The 24,267-nt window shown below is 43.6% G+C and overlaps 1 protein-coding gene across 3 annotated transcripts in view; it reads left to right on the plus strand.

The window, feature by feature from the left end:
- Positions 1–456: 456 nt before the first annotated feature.
- sh3glb2b (SH3-domain GRB2-like endophilin B2b) overlaps positions 457–24,267 on the plus strand; it is a 28,773-nt gene continuing 4,962 nt past the window's right edge. Inside the window, exons 1-9 of one of the 3 annotated variants that reach the window (XM_085926049.1) lie at positions 457–826; positions 2,652–2,793; positions 5,739–5,750; positions 6,146–6,274; positions 14,534–14,667; positions 14,758–14,850; positions 15,669–15,731; positions 18,968–18,991; positions 19,123–19,212. In XM_085926049.1, coding sequence (XP_085782175.1) covers positions 764–826; positions 2,652–2,793; positions 5,739–5,750; positions 6,146–6,274; positions 14,534–14,667; positions 14,758–14,850; positions 15,669–15,731; positions 18,968–18,991; positions 19,123–19,212 — 750 coding nt within the window. In that variant the 5' untranslated portion in view covers positions 457–763. The remainder of the gene's footprint in view (positions 827–2,651; positions 2,794–5,738; positions 5,751–6,145; positions 6,275–14,533; positions 14,668–14,757; positions 14,851–15,668; positions 15,732–18,967; positions 18,992–19,122; positions 19,213–24,267) is intronic. The other 2 variants (XM_085926047.1, XM_085926048.1) reach the window with 2 other exon arrangements.

Raw genomic sequence — 24,267 nt, forward strand, 5'->3', positions numbered from 1 at the left:
TGTCATTTTTTTTTGTCGTTAGGGTTAGATGTGATAAGACATTTATTGTTTTGTTTTACATACCATACCATTACTGTCAGGTGAAAACGTTTTTAATGCCAAAAATCAACATGTTTATAAACTTCATTTGCCAAATGAATGTTCAACCCTTCATTTTCCTGTACGGTAATTCAAAATTAAACACATTTTAAAATAAATCATAAAATATATATGAAATTGACAAAGATGAAAATGAAAGACATTAAGTTGTTCAATAAACATGAAATGTAGTTTCAGTGAATTTTTAAACCACTTTTAGTTTAGTTATTTGAATTTCGTTACTTTTTGTTAATTACAATAACCTTAGTTCGTACATCCATAGTCTTTGGAACGTTTGTATAATTGTTTTTGTTGAAATGGCAAAGGCAACGGCTCCACTTCCTCAAGCGATCGCGTGGAATCATGCAATCCACTCAGTTATGTCAGGAGTGCTTGTAGCGTAGTATTTGTTAATGTTGTTAAAAACACAGTCCGTCGGATTAATGAGTGAGATGATGAATATTTCTCAATTCTGAGGAAAGTGTATGTGTACGTAGTTAGAAACCGTGTTTCATCGTGTCACTGCAGTCGTGATTTGCAGCTGGGTGCACTGTCTCTTTAAACGCAGGGCAGAGAGTCGATTTCCGATTGATGCTACATCATCTCATCTGATTCTGACAGAGGATTCCCTTTGCGGGGAAGCAACCAACGAGCCTCCTGTGCAAGATCAGCACAGTCCAGCAGCATGGATTTTAACGTTAAAAAACTGGCTTCCGATGCGGGGGTCTTTTTTACCAGGGCGGTGCAGGTAAGCAAAATCATGCACACCCTTGCAGGACATAGACACTCATCGATTTACAGTCAGTGGAACTGCATTTAGCGTTGATGAGTGCTGCGGGCCTCTGCTCGATCTATCTCTCAGTGCGACCTTGTAAGGAATTTGTGTTTGTAGAAATGTAAAATCAGTCATGCATTTTCGCTTCACGGGTAGCACTGTAAGCTGATGAAGGTCTGTCAAACCTCCATCTATTATTGATAAACGTGAGGGTTACAAGTCACGTGATTCGACGCTCTGCTGCCCACAGTCAACAGGAAGCTCCAAAACTACAACTCCGATGTCTGACCCAAAATAACGCACACTTAACACACGCACACGAAAACGGAAGACATTTTAAACGACCAACTTTACATTCATCAATAGTACATACTTCCTGATAAAAACTTAAAATGCATGTAGTATACCGCTTTATATTGCGGGGGTTGCGTTGTCTGAAAATCCGCGATATTGGGAGACCAAGTTCGCTAGTCTTAAAACTCCCACATGCTTCAAACACGTTTACACTCTATAACTCTTAAATTTACACTTTCGAAGTTCTTGCTCATTGGCACAGTTCTCCAAATAAGTTGCAAAATGTGTTTGCTTCAAGGGGTTTCATTAGTCACTCTCAGTTAAAGTTTACTTCATAAAAAAACAAAAACAAAAAAACACCTCACCACACTCCACTTAGCAACGATCAACTCCCAGACGACCTCATTAATTATGTCATTGGACAGAATGTTCTATTTTAGAGTGGCCACATCGTAATGTCACAGGGCGCCTCCAATAGGAGAGGGGCTGCCAGAGTGATTTCAGATTTCAGCTGTTTTGACAGTTCTGTTAAGACTTTCTTTCTTAAAATATTGCAAAAATGCCTTTAAACTGAAACATGAAACAAAATGAAATAAAATGTGTATTTCAATACCATACAATAAAAAGTCCATTAGTTTATTTTATACATCTTAGACATCCATCAATCCATCCATCCATTTTCTGAACTGCTTTGTCCCCACGGGGGTCACGGGCATGCTGGAACAGTCATTGGGCGAGCAGGCGGTGGACACCCTGAACTGGTTGCCAGCCAATCGCAGGGCACACAGAGACGAACAACCATCCACACTCACACCGAGGGGCAATTTGGAGTGCTCAATCGGCCTTCCAAGCATGTTTTGGGGATGTGGGAGGAAACCGGAGTGCCCGGAGAAATCCCAGGCAGGCACGGGGAGTGCATGCAAACCCACACAGGGAGGGCCGAAGGTGGAATCGAACCAGCACCCTCCTAACTGTGAAGTGGACGTGCAAACCAGTGCACCTGCATCTGAGACCGTTAATGTAAATTATTGTTTTGGTAATTAAAAGCCTACAAACATTATTTTAACACACACAAAGCTGGGGCCTGTCATCCGCTTACCTGGGGTCATGACATGATTGCAGCAGCATTAGATGTATTGTCTTGGCATTGTCTCTCATCCTGTCAGATACTCAACCCACTTCATCTGACTCCTCTCAACGCAGAGGAGCAGTGGCTTTTTCCTGAAACTGTTTTCTTGATCGAACTCCTCACCCTACAATAGTGCACACACGTGTAGAGGAAACTAAATTCGGCTGTTTGTATTCACTACACACACAGTTTACCACTACGAGGTTAGGACCGTGCATAAACCAATAAATTGTCTTCTCAGCAGACTGATGCAGACTCTGCATCACTGCAGATAGACTCAAGAGCCTGCCTGTTGATCTCCCACTACTAGGACCTGATTGATTGATTGATTGATTGATTGATTGCTTAATTGATTACCCTGGAATATGTTTCTAGTTCACAGAAGAGAAGTTGGGCCAGGCTGAGAAGACTGAGCTTGATCCTCACCTAGAAAACCTGATCACTCGGGCAGACTGTACCAAGAATTGGACTGAAAAGATCTTGAGACAAACGGAAGTGCTCCTGCAGCCAAACCCAAGTAAGCACTCACATGATTTTCAGAGAAAAAAACTAAATATACATTAGTAGTCCTCACTGAGGACTTGAGAGACACCAGCACCTTGCTGCTCATCAGTGCTGTTTTCTTGATGTGATATAATTCCCTGACAGAAGCTTTACTTCATTCACCTTTATCGGAAGGAACCCTTTTGGTCCTTGAGGAAGACAAACATTTTAGAATAGAATAGAATAGCATAGAATGCCTTTACGTATTGTGATTGTACAACAGCTGTACAATGAAATTGCTTTGTCGGTGCTTTGTAGGGGGCAAAGGGGTGTGGAACATAGAGTCGCATAACATAGATAATAGGCATATATAAGGAGGACAGTATAGAATTTAACTTTGCCCACTGGTGCAGGATTGGAATTGTTGGACAAGTGAGACAGCACACTTTGATTGTGTAATCCTTCTCACATGAGCTCAGTCTGTTGTTTTTTTTTTGTATACACAGTATGGTTTTCACTTTGCATTTTTTAAATATTCTTTAACCCATGTATTGTTACAGAGTTTTTTTAATGCAGTGCCATTTCAGGGAAGTGGTGGGCACAAACATGCACTCAGATTCTGAAAATCTTTTGATATCATGGACGCAAGGTGTATAATTCAAAATGAGAGAACATTTGCAAAAACAATTGTGTTGATCTGTTTGAACATTAAATAGATTGTCATTTTAGTGTATTTCTTTTATTAATGTTGGAAATGATTCAAATATCATTTTATTCACTTTTTATGTTATATACGACGTGCCAACATTTTGGAATTGGGGTTTCGATTCAGCGCTGTTCATAAGCAGATCGTCCCCCCCCCATCAGTCATATAAACTGCATGGGCTAATTATGTCAAGAAACTTCTTGAAGTATTTTTTCTTTAATTGGGCTTGACTGTGTTGTTAATTATCAAACCTGTCCTAGATTATCTGTCAAAATAGACAGGAGAAACAACATATACCATATTTTTCGGACTAAAAGTTGCTCCGGAGTATAAGTCGCATCAGCCACAAAATGCACAATAAAGGGAAAAAGAACATATATGTCGCACCGGAGTATAAGTCGGATTTTGGGAGAAATTTATTTGACAAAATCCAACAACTAGAACAGACATGAACCAGCAACAACAGGCTAAACGATACGGTATGCTAACGTGACATAAACACAAATGAGGAGCTGAGAACGGGCCTGACGTGACATTAACAGTTATCCAAATAACTATAACATAAATAACACCTTTATCAAACCATCTGTGTCACTCCAAATCATTAAATCTATCGAATACTTCGTCCTTTATGTAGACAATGCCGCGTGTGCGCCGCGCTGCGCCGCTGACGTTAGACTCGTCGTCAGTTGCAGTTCAAATTATTCCACAGGCCCATATAACGATATATCCTCTTCAGTAACAAAACAAAAGTAACAAAAGATTTCAGTCTCCTCGGAACAGGCTCATGGTGATGCAATGGGTGTCTTGGGTCCGAGGTTTGCTTGTGTTTTTCTATTTTAGCTGTTGTCTGCCACCTGATGTTTCGAGGGGCAATACCAGCAAGCTTATATAGGGTATTAATTGGAGTGGGCCGTAGTGTTTCTGTAATTACTCTACAAGCTTCGTTAAGTAATGGGTCTATTTTCTTTGCGTGTGATGCTCTACTCCACACAGGTGCAAAGTACTCTGCTGGTGCATAGCGCAAGGCTAGGGCAGATGTTCTAAGCGTTTGGGCGTTGGCTCCCCACTTGGTCCCTGCTAGTCTTTTGAGTAAGGAGTTGCGGGAGCCAACCTTTCCCCTCAGTTTTAACATGTGGGTGGCAAATGATAATGTTCTGTCCAGTGTGACCCACAGATACACTGGGAACTGATGTTCTAGTTCCTTGCCACACCAAAGGATCTTGAGCTTGCGCGACTGGCATCTCTATTCCTCAGATGAAAAGCACATACTTGAGTTTTAAGTGGATTTGGATTTAGAGAGCGTTTGTCATAATAATTTGTCATCTCCTCAAGGGCTGCTGTTAATTGTGTCTCAACCTCTTGGAAGGTACGAGCTTGTATGGTCAGACATAGGTCATCTGCGCAGATGAATCTGTGCACATTTGTTGGCGAAGGTTGGTCATTGGTGTATATGTTGAATAGCAAGGGTTTACACATTTAAGAGTGTTATACCTTATTATAGAAAAATCGTTATAATAATAAAACAGTTCTAAAAACATATTTACAGTATGGACACTTGTACCTTGTTATTAAAATTGTTATAATAACAAAAGCTGTTCTAAAACCATATTTACAGTTTGTGTTAAGACTTCTCCATGTTATTGTTGTTGTTTTTTTATTGTATTGTTTTTCAGCCGTGCTTTGATTTGAGGTAGGGTGCTTTATTTTGAAGGCCGTTTTCAGCCAATACCATTTCAAATCATGAAATCTCCTGACTCCGAAAGTGAGTGAACTCATTGTCAGTGAGGCTCCAATTATTCCGCAGCCATAGTGCGCCATCATGCGGTTTAAAGTGAAAGTAACATATGAAGTTATCAACTATACTAGTAAGTAAGCAATTTGTTAATGATCAAGTAAAAATTTGTGAATAATTTCACATACAAGTCGCTCCTGAGTATAAGTCTACGATGGAAAAAAGACGCGACTTATACTCCGAAAAATACGGTATTAAAACTTCCACATAATGCTTAAAAAGAGGAAAATTAATTTAATCTTCAAGTTCAATGGAACTCTCCTCAACAAATCTACTATGCAGGATAAACAAGTACATGCACAGTATAAGCAGTGAATTTAGTGATTCTTCCACATCCCACTGTAGGGAGTCTGCATACTTGTACCACATTTTAAGCACCATTGAGCTAGAATGCAGGCAGACAGGGAGGAATAGGAACATAGTGCTAGAAAAGTGTATTATTAACCATGTACTTGTTTTAAACCCCCCCATGCTTCAGTTGACCACACTGGTGAGTTCTGCCTTTATTTTCTAATGTAAGATACAGTATATCATATAATAACTAAAAAGTATAACTCGGAAATGTCCTTTTTCAATTGTTTCAAAATGAAGAGAGAAATAATTCAATATTTCACTGAGGTGCATCGTTGACTTCTAAATGTAGTTCCAAGTGTAGTTACTACGAATAAAAGAATTCAAAGAAATGTGTCAAATAAATGCATCTTGTGTTAACTGGTGCCCAGCGAGCCGTATGTAGTGGCTCCCTTATCTTCTTTTCTTATACGTGTGTGTGTCTGTGTGTGATATATATATATTTGATATATTATCTGTAATATCAGACATTTGCCCAAGTGATACACCGAGAAGTCTGTCCTCTTGACACATTTATTTTCATGATTTTTGTAGGTGCTCGAATCGAGGAGTTTATCTATGACAAACTGGAGAAAAAACTTCCTTCCAGGACAACCAATGAAGAATTGCTTGGCCAATACATGCTGGATGCTGCCAATGAATTTGGCTCCAGTACACCTTACGGTCAGTTGATTTGTTTCTGACATTGACACTGTTAGCATCTTATGAGACTTTTAATGTTGCCAAATCCATTCATCCATCCATCCATCCATCCATCCATCCATCTTCTTCCGCTTATCCGGGGTCGGGTCGCGGGGGCAGCAGCTTTACGAGGGACTCCCAGACTTCCCTCTCCCCAGCCACTTCATCCAGCTCATCCGGGGGATCCCAAGGTATTCCCAGGCCAGCTGAGAGACATAGTCTCTCCAGCGCATTCTGGGTCGTTCCCGGGGTCTTCTACCGTTGGGACATGCCCGGAACACCTCCCCAGGTAGGCATCCAGGAGGCATCCTGATGAGAAGCCCGAGCCACCTCATCTGGCTCCTCTCAACGTGGAGGAGCAGCGGCTCTATTCCGAGTCTCTCCCGGATGACCGAGCTCCTCACCCTATCTCTAAGGGAGAGCCCGGACGCCCTGCGGAGGAAACTCATTTCGGCCACTTGTATCCGGGATCGCGTTGTTTCGGTCACGACCCAGAGCTCGTGACCATAGGTGAGGGTAGGAGCATAGATCGACCAGTAAATCAAGAGCTTTGCCTTTTGGCTCAGCTCTCTCTTCACCACAACGGACCGATACAGAGTCCGCATTACTCCCATGCACCCTCGAGGATCCTGCCGAGGGTGAAGAGCTGGTCCACTGTTCCACGGCCAGGACGAAAGCCACACTGCTCCTCTTGAATCCGAGGTTCGACCTCCCGACGGACCCTCCTCTCCAGCACCCCTGAGTAGACCTTACCAGGGAGGCTGAGGAGTGTGAATCCCCTCTAATTGGAACACATCCTCCGGTCCTCTTTCTTAAAGAGGGGAACCACCACCCCAGTCTGCCAATCCAGAGGCACCGTCCCTGATGTCCACGCAATACTGTAGAGGCGTGTCAGCCATGACAGCCCCACAACATCCAGAGCCTTTAAGAACTCCGGGCGGATCTCATTTACCCCTGGGGCCCTGCCACCGAGGAGTTTTTTAACTACCTCAGTGACTTCAATCCCAGAGATTGGAGAGTCCGCCTCAGAGTCTCCAGGCTCTGCTTCTACAATGGAAGGCGTGTCGGTGGAATTGAGGAGGTCTTCGAAGTATTCTCCCCACCGACTCACGACGTCCCGAGTCGAGGTCAGCAGCACTCCATCTCCACTGTAAACAGTGTCGACTGCGCACTGCTTCCCCCTCCTGAGACGCCGGATGTTGGACCAGAATTTCTTCGAAGCCGTCCGGATGTCATTCTCCATGACCTCGCCAAACTCCTCCCACACCCAGGTTTTTGTCTCAGCAACCGCCAAAGCCGCGTTCCGCTTGGTACCTGTCAGCTGCCTTCGGAGTTCGGCAGGCCAAAACAGCTCTATAGGACTCCTTCTTCAGCTTGACGGCATCCCTTACCGCCGGTGTCCACCAGCGGGTTCGGGCATTGCCGCTACAACAGGCACCAACGACCTTACGGCCATAGCTCCGGTCGGCTGCCTCAACAATGGAGGCGCGGAACATGATCCACTTAGACTCAATCCCCCCCGCCTCCCCCGGGACGCGGGAAAAGCTCTGCCGGAGGTGGGAGTTGAAGCTCTTCCTGTCAGGGGATTCTGCCAGACATTCCCAGCAGACCCTCACAGAGCGTTTGGGTCTGCCAGGTCGGACCGGAATCTTCCCCCACCATCGGACCCAACCCACCACCAGGTGGTGATCGGTTGACAGCTCCGCCCCTCTCTTCACCCGAGTGTCCAAAACATGCGGCCGCAAATCCGATGACACGACTACAAAGTCGATCATCGAACCGCGGCCTAGGGTGTCCTGGTGCTAAGTGCACACATGGACACCCTTATGCTTGAACATGGTGTTCATTATAGAAAATCCGTGTCGAGCACAGAGGTCAAACAATAGAACACCGCTCGGGTTCAGATCGGGGGGGGTGTTCCTCCCAATCACGCCCTTCCAGGTCTCACTGTCATTGCCCAGGTGAGCATTGAAGTCACCCAGTAGAACGATGGAGTCCCCAGAAGGAGCACTCTCCAGCACCTCCTCCAGGGACTCCAAGAAGGGTGGGTACTCTGAGCTGCCATTTGGTGCATAGACACAAACAACAGTCAGGACTCATCCCCCCACCCGAAGGCAGAGGGAGGCTACCCTCTCGTTCACCTGAGTGAACCCCAATGTACAGGTGCCCAGCCGGGGGGCAATAAGTATGCCCACACCTGCTCGCCGCCTCTCACCGTGGGCAACTCCCGAGTGGAAGAGAGTCTAGCCCCTCTCAAGAGGGCTTCTACCAGAGCCCAAACTCCAGGCCTGGCGCCAGAGGGGGGCCCCGGTGACCCACGTCCAGGCGAGGGAAAACTAGGTCCATTTGTCTTTTTTGTCAGAAGGGGTCTTCTGAGCTGTGCTTTGTCTGGCCCCTCACCTAGGACGCTTTTGCCATAGGTGACCCTACCAGGGGCATGAATCCCCAGACAACAGGATCATAAGGACACACAAACCCCTCCACCACGATAAGGTGACGACTCACGGAGGGGTTTTGACAAATTATTATTGAAAATAAAATTGTATTTGATTTCTACACTTTTACTAAGGCCTGCCGCACATCAAGCGACAAAGCTGAACGCAACAGAAATGGACAATTGCAAACAAATTACAGTGCCCGGCACACTTGGCGATCGACCCTAACACACATTCTGTCACGTGCCGTGCCAGAGACGCTCGGCCGGCAACTTCCCTCAGCCACACTCCTTTGTTATCGTCATGTCTGTCACCTGCTCCCTCTTGTTACCTGATGTATTTAAGCCCTGCCCGTGTGTTTCTCCCTGTCGGTGTCGACTGTTGTCTTGCGTCCCTGTCCGCGCCCTGTGTTCCTATCGTCTAGTTTCCCCCGAGTCTTGTGTGGAGTCTCACGGTCAGAATTTTATTCGTGTCCAAGTGGACTTCTGTCGGTTGGTCGGTCTGTTTGCTGGCCGTGAGTTCTCTATCCTGTCTGTGTCTTCGTTGCCCACCTGCCTCCCTTCCAACTCCCTTTTCCCTTCAATAAACCCCGGTTCAAGCTGCATTTGGTCGCCTGGCTCCAATCATTCCTGATACACGCTGAATTATCTATGGAAAAACTGTCTGCATGTCTGCAATATGTCTGCATGATTTTCAAGGAAGAAATTGTGACTGTCACTCTAGCAGAAAAAAGGCAAGAAACAAAGTTTAGAGTGTGGATATTTGAAAGGCTGTCCAATAATTGGGCCATTCATTGATTATACCGTATTCGCCCGAATATAAGACGACCCGGATTATAAAACGAGCCCCTCTTTTTCAAGGTAGTATCGTATTGGCCCGAATATAAGACGACCCTGAATATAAGACGACCCCCTCTTTTCCAAGACTCAAGTTTGAAAAAAGACTTTTTGAACACCAAATTTAATTTTTATACAGAAAATAATTACATTTGAAACAAATGATTATAACAATATCACTGAGCGAAAACGTTATTTTTGCCTCATTCAAATCATGCAAAAACTGTCTATCACATCTTATTATCTGAACATTTAAATAAGTAAACTAAAGTGCAATCACATTTGTAAATGAATGGTTTCTGGTTTTTGAAATGTAAATAAACCATCTACTGTGATAAAACAACAAAATGACAATAACTGCATTAACTGCATAATCAATAACGTCATCCGTTTGTCCTACTTCCACATCCGTAACATCAACCGCCTCCGTCCATCACTCACTCCGAACAGCACTGCTATCCTGGTCCACTCCCTCGTTACCTCTCGTCTGGATTACTGCAACTCCATCCTTGTTGGCCTCCCTTACAAACTCCTCCATAAACTGCAATTGGTTCAAAATGCTGCTGCCCGCATCATCGCCAGAACGCCTGTCCATCATCACATCACTCCTGTTCTGCTCCAACTTCACTGGCTTCCTATAAAGTACCGCATTAACTATAAAATCCTCCTCTACACATTTAAGGCCTCGCCCCTTCATACCTTGACTGACCTTCTCCACATTAACATTCCCTCCCGGTCTCTCAGGTCTGCATCTTCTATTACCCTCACCGTCCCCCCATTCCGTCTGTCCACTATGGGAGCTAGAGCCTTCACCTGCTCTGCCCCTCGTCTCTGGAACTCTCTCCCCCCTGACATTCGAAACATCGACTCCATTTTACAGTTTGAATCCCACCTAAAAACCCACCTTTTTAAGCAAGCATATAGTTGAACCCCCTATTCTGCTGCAGATGTTTCCTTATTTTTATACTTTTTTTATACTTGATTGTGTATGTTATTTTATCTTTGAACGGCGTCCTTGAGTGCCTTAAAAGGCGCCTTACAAATAAAATGTATTATTATTATTATTATAACCATCAAAGTCAAGTCAAACTGTAGTCTTGAAACAAATCTGAATAAGGAAAAACATTGCAATAAAATAATGCAAACTGCTCCCGCTATTGTTGGGGAGCCTGAGGACTGTATAGGGCAGGGGTCGGCAAACGGCAGCTCCAGAGCCGCATGCGGCTCTTTAGCACGGCCCTAGTGGCTCCCTGGAATTTTTGCAAAAATGCATGAAAATGGAAAAATATGTTGTTTTGGTTGTTGTTGTTGTTTTAAATATGGTTTTTATATGGTAATCGTGACACAACCATTCTCATGCTGTAAAAAAATGTATGTAAATATATTAAAAATACCAAATTTGAGAATGGCGTCAAATAGCAAAATTGCGTCATGGTCTACGACACAGCACATGCGAGTTGTGTGAGTGATTGGCCATGGATTCACAAGGCAAAAAGAGAAAGATTGCTGATGAGAACAGAGGCTTTAAGAAAGAATGGACTGAACTATTTGCTTTCATTGCCAATGCTGAAGCATTGCCTGCATGTTTGATTTGCAATGAGAAGTTGTCAAATAACAAGAAGAGGAATTTGGAGCGACATTTTCAGATAAAGCATGCTAAATTTGCTGCCGATCACCCAGTCGCAACTGAGAGGAAACGTGCAATTGCAGTGCTGGTGGAGAAATTTGAGGACCGAAAAACATTTCCAAAAAGTGGATTGCATCTCCAAACTCTACTACTGCTGCAAGTTTTGTTGCAGTCCGGGAGATAATAAAGCGCGGAAAGCCATTCACCGATGGAGAGTACCTGAAGGGATTCATTCATTACAATATCAGTGTCCATTTTCGGACTTGAAAAATAAAACTGAAATTATTCAGAAAACTAAAGACATGCCTCTCCGCACAAACAATATCACCGATCACCAGATCAAGGACATCAATTCCGATATCGAACAGACAGCTCTGCTATGCAGGTACGTGAACTCTAATGGGCCGTAAGAATAAATGATCAAATTGATACCACTATTATTATTATTTTTTTTAAATAATTTTATTAGTAACCACACAGCTTATGTATTGATTGTATCAGATTTTTGCGGCTCCAGGAAGGTATGGTTTTTATTTTATTTGGGCCAATATGGCTCTTTGAACAATTTGGATTCCCAACCCATATACTATAGGGCAGGGGTGTCCAAACTTTTTGCAAGGAGGGCCAGATTTGATAAAGTGAAGGGGCCCGGGGGCCAGTATTTTTTCTGACATTTTTTTAACTACAATTTCATCCAAATAAACACTGTTATAAAACAAATTTCATTCTCCCAATTGTCTTTATTTTTTAAATGACAAAATAACCAAATATAAGCCACTCAGGCAGATGTGAACAACTCTAAAAACACAAATTCTGCCTTTCATTCATATCTGAAGAGTCTGATAACATTGAACAAACTGTATGAAATACCTTAAATTTACATGAGTTTAAAATTATTTTCGCCTCATGAACATTTTAAACAGGAGTTATAAGTAATACATAAAATACGATAACATTGAACAAACTGTATCAAATACCTTAAATTTACATGAGTTTAAAATTATTTTCGCCTCATGAACATTTAACACAGGGTTCACGCAGCCGGTTCGCGCGTACCCTTTTTACAACGGGTTTATTTCCGCATTTGACTTGCGCATGCTCCGCATAGCAGGACAGCTGGAGTCATGTTCTTGCTGTGAAATCACGCCGGGTCGCGCAAGATTACATTTCTGCGGCATAAATATAAAATAGCTTTGGTACGCGTGTATTAAAGCGCTGGTCAACAATGGCGGCGGGCCACATACTAAAGATTTTATCACAGAGGCTGCGGGCCTGATGAAATTTGACAACGGGCCGCAATTGGCCCGCGGGCCGGACTCTGGACATGCCTGCTATAGGGGGTTGGCTCGGATGGTTATGCTCTTTTCGCCTCCGGGTGTCGGTCAGAACACAGGAGGGAAGACGTGGTTCAGTTTTGATTGCTTTACTGAATTATTGGCAAAAAAATAATAAACAACCATAAATGAAATACTGTCGGCAACACACCAAACATTAAGTCATCGATCGAGACAACAAAATGTCTTTGCTGGCGACCGTTAGTTGCCGTGCCGCTGCGGAATGACTACTCGTACGATGTGAGGACGATGTGTGCAAACTTGAGGCTCAGTGGCCTAGTAGTAAAGTGTCTGCCCTGAGACTGGAAGGTTGTGGGTTCAAACCCCGGCCGGGTCATACCAAAGACTATAAAAATGGAACCCATTGCCTCCCTGCTTGGCACTCAGCATTAAGGGTTTGAATTGGTGAGTTAGATCACCAAATTATTCCCGAGCGCGGCACCGCTGCTGCTCACTGCTCCCCTCTCCCCCAGGGGATGGATCAAAATCACATGGGGATGGGTTATATGCAGAGGACATTATTCCCCACACCCAGATGTGTGTGTGACGATGATATTGGGACTTAAGGACCGCGCCGGAGCTGTCAATCAAACGGCGCGCACACAAAGCAAACCGCGATCAGACAAACGGCACAACAGTGGACAGTAGTAACAATGAAATGTATATACTCAGTTTGGGCCAAAGACCTGCACGATCACAGCAACATACTCAGTCGATACCGGCAACCTTTAACTTACCGCTGCGCACAAGTGACAATGGGTATAATGTCTAGACCCCGAATATAAGACGCCCCCCACTTTTTCAGTCTTATTTCAATGCAAAAAAACATCGTCTTATATTCGGCCCAAAACGGTACTTGTGTATTACAGAGACTCCATGATTAGCTTTTTAACCACAGGTACATATAAAATTGTAAATGTGAAAGTGTATACACACACACACACATTCATAGATTTACACTCATACACATGAGTATATGAGTATATGAGTATGTATGTGTTTACATACTGTTTATTGCGTTTTTGGAATGTCTCTAAATTATATTAATGTAGTTCAAACTGTTTTGCTAAACCAAAGATTAAAGTATATCAGACCCATAACAGAAAAAGCACGCCTATAAAAATCGTATAAAATCGAAAGACTCAAAAAACTTGATGGGAACATCGCTAGTTATGACATTTGTAAATGCTCGTTACATGTGCAACATTCCAATACCCTCACTTTGTTTGAACTTCTGCCCTCTGGGAAGAGGTACAGATGCCTGCGCTCCCGCACCACCAGACTCAAAAACAGCTTCATACTCAAAGCTGTCAAGATCCTGAATTCCCTCCCCCCTCCACTGCATAACGTCCTGTTCTTTTGCGCTATGGTCTGGCTGTCTGCTATTAGCACGCTTGCTCCATTTTGCTGCTATTATTTGTCTATTTATTTATTTATTTATTTATTTCTTTTCTTTCTTTTCTTTCTTTCTTTCTTTCTTTCTTTCTTTCTTTCTTTCTTTCTTTCTTTCTTTCTTTCTTTCTTTCTTTCTTTCTTTCTTTCTTTCTTTCTTTCTTTCTTTCTTTCTTTCTTTCTTTCTTTCTTTCTTTCTTTCTTTCTTTCTTTCTTTCTTTCTTTCTTTCTTTCTTTCTTTCTTTCTTTCTTTCTTTCTTTCTTTCTTTCTTTCTTTCTTTCTTTCTTATTCATTGCTCTTCTCTGTTCGTTTTTACTCTTTGTGCTATTTGATTGTATGTGTTTTGTACTGTGTCTAGTCACGGTGGGACGGTGGGAAATGTAATTTCGATCTCTTCGTGTGTCTTAACGTGAAGAAGTTGACAATAAAGCGGACTTTGACTTTGAAATTTCAAATCGCAGCAAAAGTAGTTGCTGACTGTTGGCCATTCATGAAAACACGTTTTTTTTGGTGCTCCATGCAACAAAACTTCGCACATTGATCATTATACCATAACAACGTAACTGTAGCGTGTGAGTATGGTTATACGTATCTTTGTGTATGCTGCCAACTCTAGGTAGTACCCTGATTACTGTGGGTGAATACCAGAAAAGACTGGGAACAGCCGAGCGAGAGTTCCTTCAAACCTCTGCCACTACATTTCTCACTCCATTACGTAACTTCCTGGAAGGAGACTGGAGGACTATATCAGTGAGTGCAACCTTATCGCCAATATCGCTTGCATTATTATTATATAGTGTTTATAAGCCTCATACACTTTCTGTATTTCACCTCGCACAGAAAGAGAGGCGAATTCTGGATAATCGCCGACTGGATCTTGACATCTGCAAAGCACGTTTGAGAAAAGCTAAGCAGGCAGAGGCCAAAGCAGCAGTGAGTTTTTTATTATTATTGTTATTATCTTTTACCTTGTGAAAGTGAGTGGTAATAAGCAAGTAGGTGATAAGTATTTATAAATGGTATAAATTATTATTAACCACAAAACTCACAGCAGACAATAGTCATATGAAATGCGTTAACCATTTGCGGTTGTGACGTTAGATTTTGATATATATATATACAAATAATGTTTGTATATATTTATATATATATGTGTAAATAATAATGTAATGTTTTCCAATACATTATATATATATATATATATATATATATATATATATATTATTTTAATTAAGTTCAAATATGAACGATTGTGTAGGTCATAGCACTTTTACACGACTACAAACAAACACAATTATTGTCAGGTTGTATTCTGACTTACCCTATTGTTAAAACAGCTCACTCGCTTCACTCTTAAGACTTCGCTTAACTTTTGTTTTGAGGCACGTTCTTTTGTGCTTCATCAAATAATTTTTGACTACTAAACGAAATGTCAGCGATTTTAGCAGAGCATGAGTACTCCATGTGGCTGTGCTGACAATTTACGTTACTTTGGCCTGGCCCCTCCCCACACGGCCTTTTAAGCATGAGTCTTGTCTCGTCACAAGCTACTGCATGTTTTGCACTTGTCAATTTTGAGTCCATGAATATGAGATACTGCTGCATTTAGCTTGTCTTTAATAACATTTTAATGCTTTTGTCATATTTTTGTCACATAGTTATGCTTTTGGTGCGCTTGTCTTGTTTCACTAATGATTGGAAATGCATGACTTTGCCAATGTTTGTTCCTTCCTCCCTGCTCTTGTTTGTAGGCTGCACCTGATTTTCAAGAGACAAGGCCTCGAAATTATGTTCTTTCTGCCAGTGCATCAGCGGTAAGAATCCCAAGCAGAGCAAATGGCACAGACACAGATTCAATACCAGGAGCTGTTACTGTGCTTACTGTTCTGCCATCTATCTATCTATCAATACCCATAGCAAAATTAATCAATGATCTATGTTTGTTTTTTTTTTTTGTTTTTTTATACAAAAAATGTAAATGTCAATTCCACAGAAAGTCACAGAATAACACATTTTAACTGTAGGAGTCTGCATAATTGTCTAACTGAGAAAATGTTAGCATGGGAATGTTTCAGCATGTTTGTTTTTATTAATATTTGTTTTTTTAGAATTAAGATTCAATCACACTGGAACTTCGTTGTTGAATGCTCTCTCATAGGAAATATGCTGGCAATTTGTTTTTTCATTACCGTTAATGAAAAAACAAATTGCCAGCACTCAAATGTTTGCCATTAGAAAACGTTTTACATGTTTGAAGTGTACTGATACTTCATTATAATAAACGTGTTAATATAAGTCAACCTTTGTGAAATCAAACACATTGTCTGTCAGGGGCACCACTAAGTTGACCCCCTGTCCCCCCTCAACACACCCCATTGACAAAATAGTTTCAGTCCATGAAAAACCGGTATTTGTACGATTTGCACGTTGTCAACGGTATCCTCCGACTCCTTTCTTCATTCATTTACTTCCTACCTTTTGGGCACATTTTCCAGCCACCCTTTTCCATGCCTGTGTGACCTGACATTATGATAAAGACATAAAGTCTACCTTCAAGAAGTTAAAAGACTACTTCATGAAAATAAATTCCCAATGACAGTGGCAAGTTGGGGTTTACTACCCCTCAACCCGCAACTTGATCTCCAAACACACCTTTTCAAATTACCCTGCTCTCTCATTATTACACTAACTGCAAGATTTGTCAAAATTTACATGGACGGTTTTCCAATACACTTTACTCATTGTTCTTCTCTTTCCACAAATGGAAATTGGGCATTATTTAAAAGGTAAATAAACAGGTATCTGATGGCATTAAATTTACAGTTTGTGATACTATCAAATGATATTCCTTTTAGCTTGTATTTTTTGGTTTATTGTTTTATGACTGTACCAGTTGCAGAGCGATTGGGAGAGTTGGGATGTGGAGGCAGAGCCTAGTATATCAGAGCAGCAAAAGGTTGTAAATAAGGGCCTTGTGTCAATTCAGAAATGTAAACCCTTTGTTGTGTGTCTGGACAGTTAAGTGTTTAATTACATCCCTCATGCAATTTTAGTTCACATGTAGTCATTTTGTCACAAAAACGTTTTGGACTATGACTTAGAAGTTGAAATCAGGTTGGTTTGATTTGTACACTGCTCAAAAAAATTAAAGGAACATTTTGAAAACACATCAGATTTCAATGGTGAAAAAAAAAGTTGGATATCTATACTGATATGGACAGTTTAATGTCTCAGGAACAAAAGGATGCCACATCTTTTGATGGAAATAAAAGTTTTCAGCCTACAGAGGGCTCAGTATATAGACACCCCAAAAATCAAAGTGAAAAAATGATGTGGCAGGCAATTCAAAACTCTTTTCAATATCTTGTGTAGCCCCCACATGCTTGTATGCATGCTTGACAACGTCACGCTCCTAATAGATGACGGATGGTGTCTTGTGGGATGTCCTCCCAGATCTGTCTAAGGGCATCAGTGAGCTCCTGCAAAGTCTAACGAGCAAGCTGGCGGCGTCTGATGGACCGAAACATTATGTCCCAAAGGTGTTCTATCGGGTTTAGATCAGGTGATCATGAGGGCCATTCAATTGTGTCAATTCCTTCATCCTCCAGATACTGTCTGCATACTCTTGCCACATGAGGCCGGGAATGTCGTGGATCAGGAAGAACATGGGACCTACTGCACCAGCGTAGGTCCATGGGTGCAAGGATTTCATCCCGATACCTAATGGCAGTCTGACTGCCGTTCTCTAGCCTGTAGAGGTCTGTTCGTCCCTCCATGGTAATGCCTCCCCAGACTATCACTGACCCACCACCGAACCAGTCATGCTGAATGATGTTGCAGGCAGCATAGCGCTCTCCTTGGATTCTCCAGACCCATTCACGTCTATCACAGGTGCTCAGGGTAAACCTGCTCTCATCTGTGAAAAGCACAGGGTGCCGGTGGCAGACTTGCCAATTCTGGTGTTCTATGGCAAATGCCAATCGAGCTCCACGGTGATGAGTAGTGAGCATAGGGCACACTACAGGACGTCGTGCCCTAAGGCCACCCTCGTGAAGTCTGTTTCTGACTGTTTGGGCAAAAACATTCACACCAGTAGCCTGCTGAAGGTCATTCTGTAGGCCTCGGGCAGTCCTCAACCTGTTCCTCCTTGCACAAAGCAGCGGATATCGGTCCTGCTGATGGGATGAGGACCGTCTATGGCCCTGTGCAGCTCTCCTAGAGTAACTGCCTGTCTCCTGGAATCTCCTCCATGCTCTGGAGATTGTTCTGGGAGACGCATCAAATCTTCTTGCAATAGCACGCATGGATGTGTCATCCTGGAGGAGTTGGACAATCTGCACAACTTCAGGAGGGTTAAGAAATCGCCTCATGCTTCTAGTCGTGATAATGACTCTTGCAACACTTGTGGAAAAACAGTTAAAAAAGATCAAGAGGGAGGAGCTTGAAATGCCCTCTACCTGCAAAACCAGTCCATCTCGTTGTTGCCCCTCTAGTGTACCTGTTGATAATTCCATAAACACCAATGCAGCTGAAAGTGATTAACAACCCCCCCTGCCACGTGCCTGACCAGAACCTTATCAGAAAAGTGTATTTGAATTCATGCCATACCCTGATAAAAAACTGTTCCTTTAATTTTTTGAGCAGTGTATATTGCTAATTTGCAGCAAGGCATATTTTCTTACAAAGCAAGCCCAGGATCATGCACCTCACACATTTGAGTAATTTATGTGGTAATATAGACCTGTTCATGACAGGCTTCAGGATAAGGTAATGCTATTGTCCTTCATAAAGTTTGTTGCTCGAGTTCTGACTTCATGCATGGCTAAAATACTAAGTCTCAGCCCATGGACTAAAATGTTGTTTTGGCACATTTCATCGTGAGAGTGAATGTTTGGAGTTAAAATGGTTCTACAATATTATAGAAGAACATTTTGAACAGATCCTCCTTATCTGCACAACTCCACCTCATAGTTTCACATGTGTGATACACACATATTTGAATTGTTAAGATGATGTGATGTTGAGAATGGCTTTCTGTTTCTGCTCTCAGCTCCTGAGTGAGGAAGTGGACAAAGTAAGTGAGACTTTCAAAGCAAATTTGCTCATCAATTCAAGACAAAATCAAAGTGTGTGGTTGTACACGTGTATTGTTAATGAAAAATACAATTTATTGACGCTTCTTTCCTTCATGATCCTTTGCTGCAGGCAGAGCATGAGCTCCGTGTTGCACAAACGGAGTTTGACCGACAAGCTGAAGTCACCAGACTGCTGCTTGAGGGCATTAGCAGCACTCACGTGAGTGTGTCATAATAATTGCAACTCCTACACTGCTGTATGGTGTCTCAGTCAAAAGGTATACCATAATGCAGGTCTGGCCTTATCAGCGTTAGCTTTTGATAAATAGGAAATGCTTGTTTACTGAAATGGTGGTAGGGTTAAAGTGTTTCCACGGATCTTTGAAGTAATAAAAAGTACTGAATCCGCGAACCTAAAATAATTTCTTGATTAGCTTTAAAAGGCCTTAAATCAGTCATTCAAAAGTCTTAGAAAATGTTAGCACATGATGGATAGGACTTTCTGGTTGTAAATAGTCTCAAATATCACAATTAATTATCATTCAAAAAGAAAAAAGGGTAATAAGATTTAAATTCTAATAATACAGACCTCAAGCACAGTGTTGGGTCTAAATATGATCAGACATTAAATCACATGCTGGAACGAAGAGGAGAAGACAACCAGGATGAGTTTACTCGCGAGGAGAACGATAGAGAAAGGAAGCTCAGTTACAATCTCCATCAGTTCTGAGTTCCTCCTCCACGTGCTCCTCTTTTTAATGTTTTGGTTGCCCTGGTTACAGAAGCGTTGCTACACTAAAGGGAGGGGAGATAGTGGTTGTAGCAACGCTGATTAGCTAAAGGAATGTAGTGTGGTGTGATTTAGCACTTGTCGGCCCATGCCCCCCACAGTGGAGTCGTGCCCCCCACAGTGGAGTCGTAGACTCTGATTTCTTCACCCAACCAGTTGTCTTCTCCATTGGGCGGCCAACACCTCCTCGACGATGATCAGATAACTTTGAAGCCCGTTGAATGCCGCTTACCTGTGGAACAATGTAACTAAACCCTTGCTAAGTTTATCTTCCTAGTAAACTAACATAACACATAATAATAATGATATCTAGTCCTACCTAAACATTTCAACACATATTAAGTAAATGTCAGGTAACTGGTAGACAGTTCCTTAAACAAACATTGAGTAAATATGGGATAACCTATATGTGACTACTCCAAACTGTATATAACATTTAACAAAGAAAAACAGTTCCGATCAACTACAATCTATGAATCAAAGCTACAGTTAACTAAAAGGAATGAATCCCTTTAAACTAAACAAAGGACATCTTGCCTACACAAAGAAGCCCTGCTCATTGTTAGTGAAGACTTCTTACAAAACAAACATAAAAGTAACATAAGGACAGGAAGGAAACATAAGGCTGACGGGGATCAAAATACATTCCTTGAACCAAATAGAAAGCATTTAGTTTAAAGGAGAGTCGTAAACTCTTAAAGATAAGGCCTCCTGGTCTGGCAGGCCAAGGCTTCCCCCGAGATTATTCCAACACACAGATTAGGTACTACATTTTATTTTACCATCCCATTCACATTGGGTCTAAACATACAGATTACACACGTGAGACAATACAAAAATGCCTATTTTTGTAGACTCCCATCACACGAAAGGGCATGAAAAATCAGACACAGTGGAATAAAGTAAAGAAAAAAAATATACACCCACAGTGAAATAAAAAATGGTGTCCTTGCGGTCTGCGGGGCGGGACCGAGAGGCATACTACAACAAAACAGCCAGCTTTCTTAAGAAGATCGAATTGTTTGTAACCGTTTAGGTGGCAACCAAAATAGCATTGAGCTGCCACAGTGGGTCAACAGACTGACTGGCTATGTGTGAACTTTTTTTGACAGAGAGGTGCTTCTCCTTGTTAGGTTTGTTCCCAGTTCTTTATCTTTAATGCTTGCTATGCTAACAGTAATTACCAAGAGTCAGCCTTCACAGTTTAACTATTTAATGTATGCCAGAATGATCGAGACACAGCTGTGGAGCCTTCTCTGCTAGATGCGGAAGAAGGTCTAACCCCGACCACTAGGGTTTCTGCTCTTATACTACTCTGGGCCGCCCTCCTGCAAAGACGCGACTCTGCCTAGCCTGTGCGATAATGTGTGACCTTGTAGTCTTAACTGAGAGCGACCTCTACGTACGAAAACTAATGAAGCAAAAGAAGGGTTACAGCGATATAACGGCATAGCTCAAGCTACCTAGATAATCACATGTGCCAAAGAGGCCTATTCTAACGTCCTCTTGAAGTAAATTTGAAGTCGCTCCCTCCAGCATACAAACATTGTGAGCACACACACGAGACAAGCGGCGCGTCGAAATATTTCATATTCAATCTATATTGACAGATTACAGACACAAGACAGGTTTGGCGTGTTTCTGTTAGTTGACAGTGAAAGTCAAAGTTGACACCCATCAGTACTTGACCCGGTTGGGGACGATTCCGATTTAAAGGCTAACTAGTGTGCTTAGAGATACTATCAGCCATGAAAGATTTAAACCTCACTCACACACTTATAGCATCTTGTGCTGTTGTGCTTGAATTTGAACGAATAAGCCTGAAATTGTCAAGAGTCTTGCCAGAGTTTATGATATTAATCTAGCTAAAAAACAATATGCTTTCTTCTTCTTGTCATGATCTCAGATTTTTTTGACACTCACCGTTATCTGGAAGAAATATTAAACAGGTTATACTTGAGTGCAAGCATTTCATTCTGGGTATTTAATGAAAGAACATGTAATGGATGGCAGCCAGCTGCTGATTTTCATTCTGCCAGTTCGTTTGACGCTCATGACTTTAGTTAACCCAAATTACCTTCACCTTCATCTTCTTCCGCTTATCCGGGGTCGGGTCGCGGGGGCAGCAGCTTTAGGAGGGACTCCCAGACCTCCCTCTCCCCAGCCACTTCCTCCAGCTCATCCCGGGGAATCCGTAGGCGTTCCCAGGGCAGCCGAGAGACTCTCCAGCGCGTCCTGGGTCGTCCCCGGGGTCTCCTACCGGTGGGACATGCCCGGAACACCTCCCCAGGGAGGCGTGCAGGAGGCATCCTGATGAGATGCCCAAGCCACCTCATCTGGCTCCTCAACGTGGAGGAGCAGCGGCTCTACTCCGAGTCTCTCCCGGATGACCAAGCTTCTCACCCTATCTCTAAGGGAGAGCCCGGACACCCTGCGGAGGAAACTCATTTCAGCCGCTTGTATCCTGGATCTCGTTCTTTCGGTCACGACCCATAGCTCGTGACCATAGGTGAGGGTAGGAGCGTAGATCGACCGGTAAATCGAGAGCTTTGCCATTTGGCTCAGCTCTCTCTTCACCACGACGGACCGGAACAGAGTCCGCATTACTGCCGACGCTGCACCGATCCGCCTGTCGATCTTGCGCTCCATCCTGCCCTCACTCGTGAACAAGACCCCAAGATACTTGACCTCCTCCACTTGGGGCAGGATCTCATCCCCGATCCGGAGAGGGCATTCCACCCTTTTCCGACCGAGGTCCATGGACTCTGATTTGGAGGTGCTGACGCTCATCCCGAACGCTTCACACTCAGCTGCAAACCGCTCCAGTGAGAGCTGGAGATCACGGACTGAAGAAGCCAACAGCACCACGTCATCTGTAAAAAGCAGTGACGCGATGCTGAGGTCCCAAAACCGGACCCCCTCAACGCCTCGGCTGCGCCTAGAAATTCTGTCCATAAAAATTATGAACAGAATCGGTGACAAAGGGCAGCCTTGGCGGAGTCCAACCCTCACTGGAAACGAATCCGACTTACTGCCGGAAATGCGGACCAAACTCTGGCATCGGTGATACAGGGACTGAACCGCCCTTATCGGTTGGCTCGGCACCCCGTACTCCCGAAGCACCCTCCAGAGAACCTCCCGAGGGACACGGTCGAACGCCTTCTCCAAGTCCACAAAGCACATGTGGACTGGTTGGGCGAACTCCCATGCACCCTCAAGGATCCTGCCGAGAGTGTAGAGCTGGTCCACTGTTCCACGGCCAGGACGAAAGCCACACTGCTCCTCCTGAATCCGAGGTTCGACCTCCCGACGGATCCTCCTCTCCAGCACCCCTGAATAGACCTTACCAGGGAGGCTGAGGAGTGTGATTCCCCTGTAATTGGAACACACCCTCCGGTTCCCCTTCTTAAAGAGGGGAACCACCACCCCAGTCTGCCGTGTCAGCCATGACAGCCCCACAACATCCAGAGCCTTTAAGAACTCCGGGCGGATCTCATTCACCCCCGGGGCCTTGCTACCAAGGAGTTTTTTAACTACCTCAGTGACTTCGACCTCCGAGATTGGAGAGTCCGCCTCAGAGTCCCGCAGGCCCAAAAGGCCCTATAGGACTCCTTCTTCAGCTTGACGGCATCCCTTACCGCCGTCGTCCACCAGCGGGTTCGGGGATTGCCGCCACGACAGGCACCAACAACCTTACGGCCACAGCTCCGGTCGGCTGCCTCAACAATGGAGGCGTGGAACAAGGTCCACTCGGACTCAATTTCCCCCGCCTCCCCCGGGACGTGGGAAAAGCCCTGCCGGAGGTGGGAGTTGAAGCTCTTCCTGACAGGGGATTCTGCCAGATGTTCCCAGCAGACCCTCACAGAGCGTTTGGGTCTGCCAGGTCGGACCGGCATCTTCCCCCACCATCGGAGCCAACCCACCACCAGGTGGTGATCAGTTGACAGCTCCGCCCCTCTCTTCACCCGAGTGTCCAAAACATGCGGCCGCAAATCCGATGACACGACTACAAGGTCGATCAACGAACTGCGGCCTAGGGTGTCCTGGTGCCAAGTGCACACATGGATACCCTTATGCTTGAACACGGTGTTCATTATAGAAAATCCGTGTCGAGCACAGAAGTCCAATAATAGAACACCGCTCGGTGTTAACCCAAATTAGTGTCTTTCAAAATCACAGACATTTTCAGTGCCATTAAGAGTGTTATAAACACTCATACTGGACAACCAGCGGGCATTCGCAGGGGTCCTTCAACAATGCAGAGTGAACTACTACCCTATTCATGCATTTTAATTTGATGACATGCAGGACAAACACATACATTACCGTTCAAAAGTTAGAGGTCAATTAGAAACGTCCATCCATCCATCCATCCATCCATCCATCCATCCATCCATCCATCCATCCATCCATCCATCCATCCATCCATCCATCCATCCATCCATCCATCCATCCATCCATCTTCTGTACTGTTTGTCCCCACGG

This window comes from Syngnathus leptorhynchus, chromosome 12 (genome assembly GCF_054491065.1).
Source record: "Syngnathus leptorhynchus isolate UIUO chromosome 12, UIUO_Slep, whole genome shotgun sequence".
Taxonomy (NCBI): domain Eukaryota; kingdom Metazoa; phylum Chordata; class Actinopteri; order Syngnathiformes; family Syngnathidae; genus Syngnathus; species Syngnathus leptorhynchus.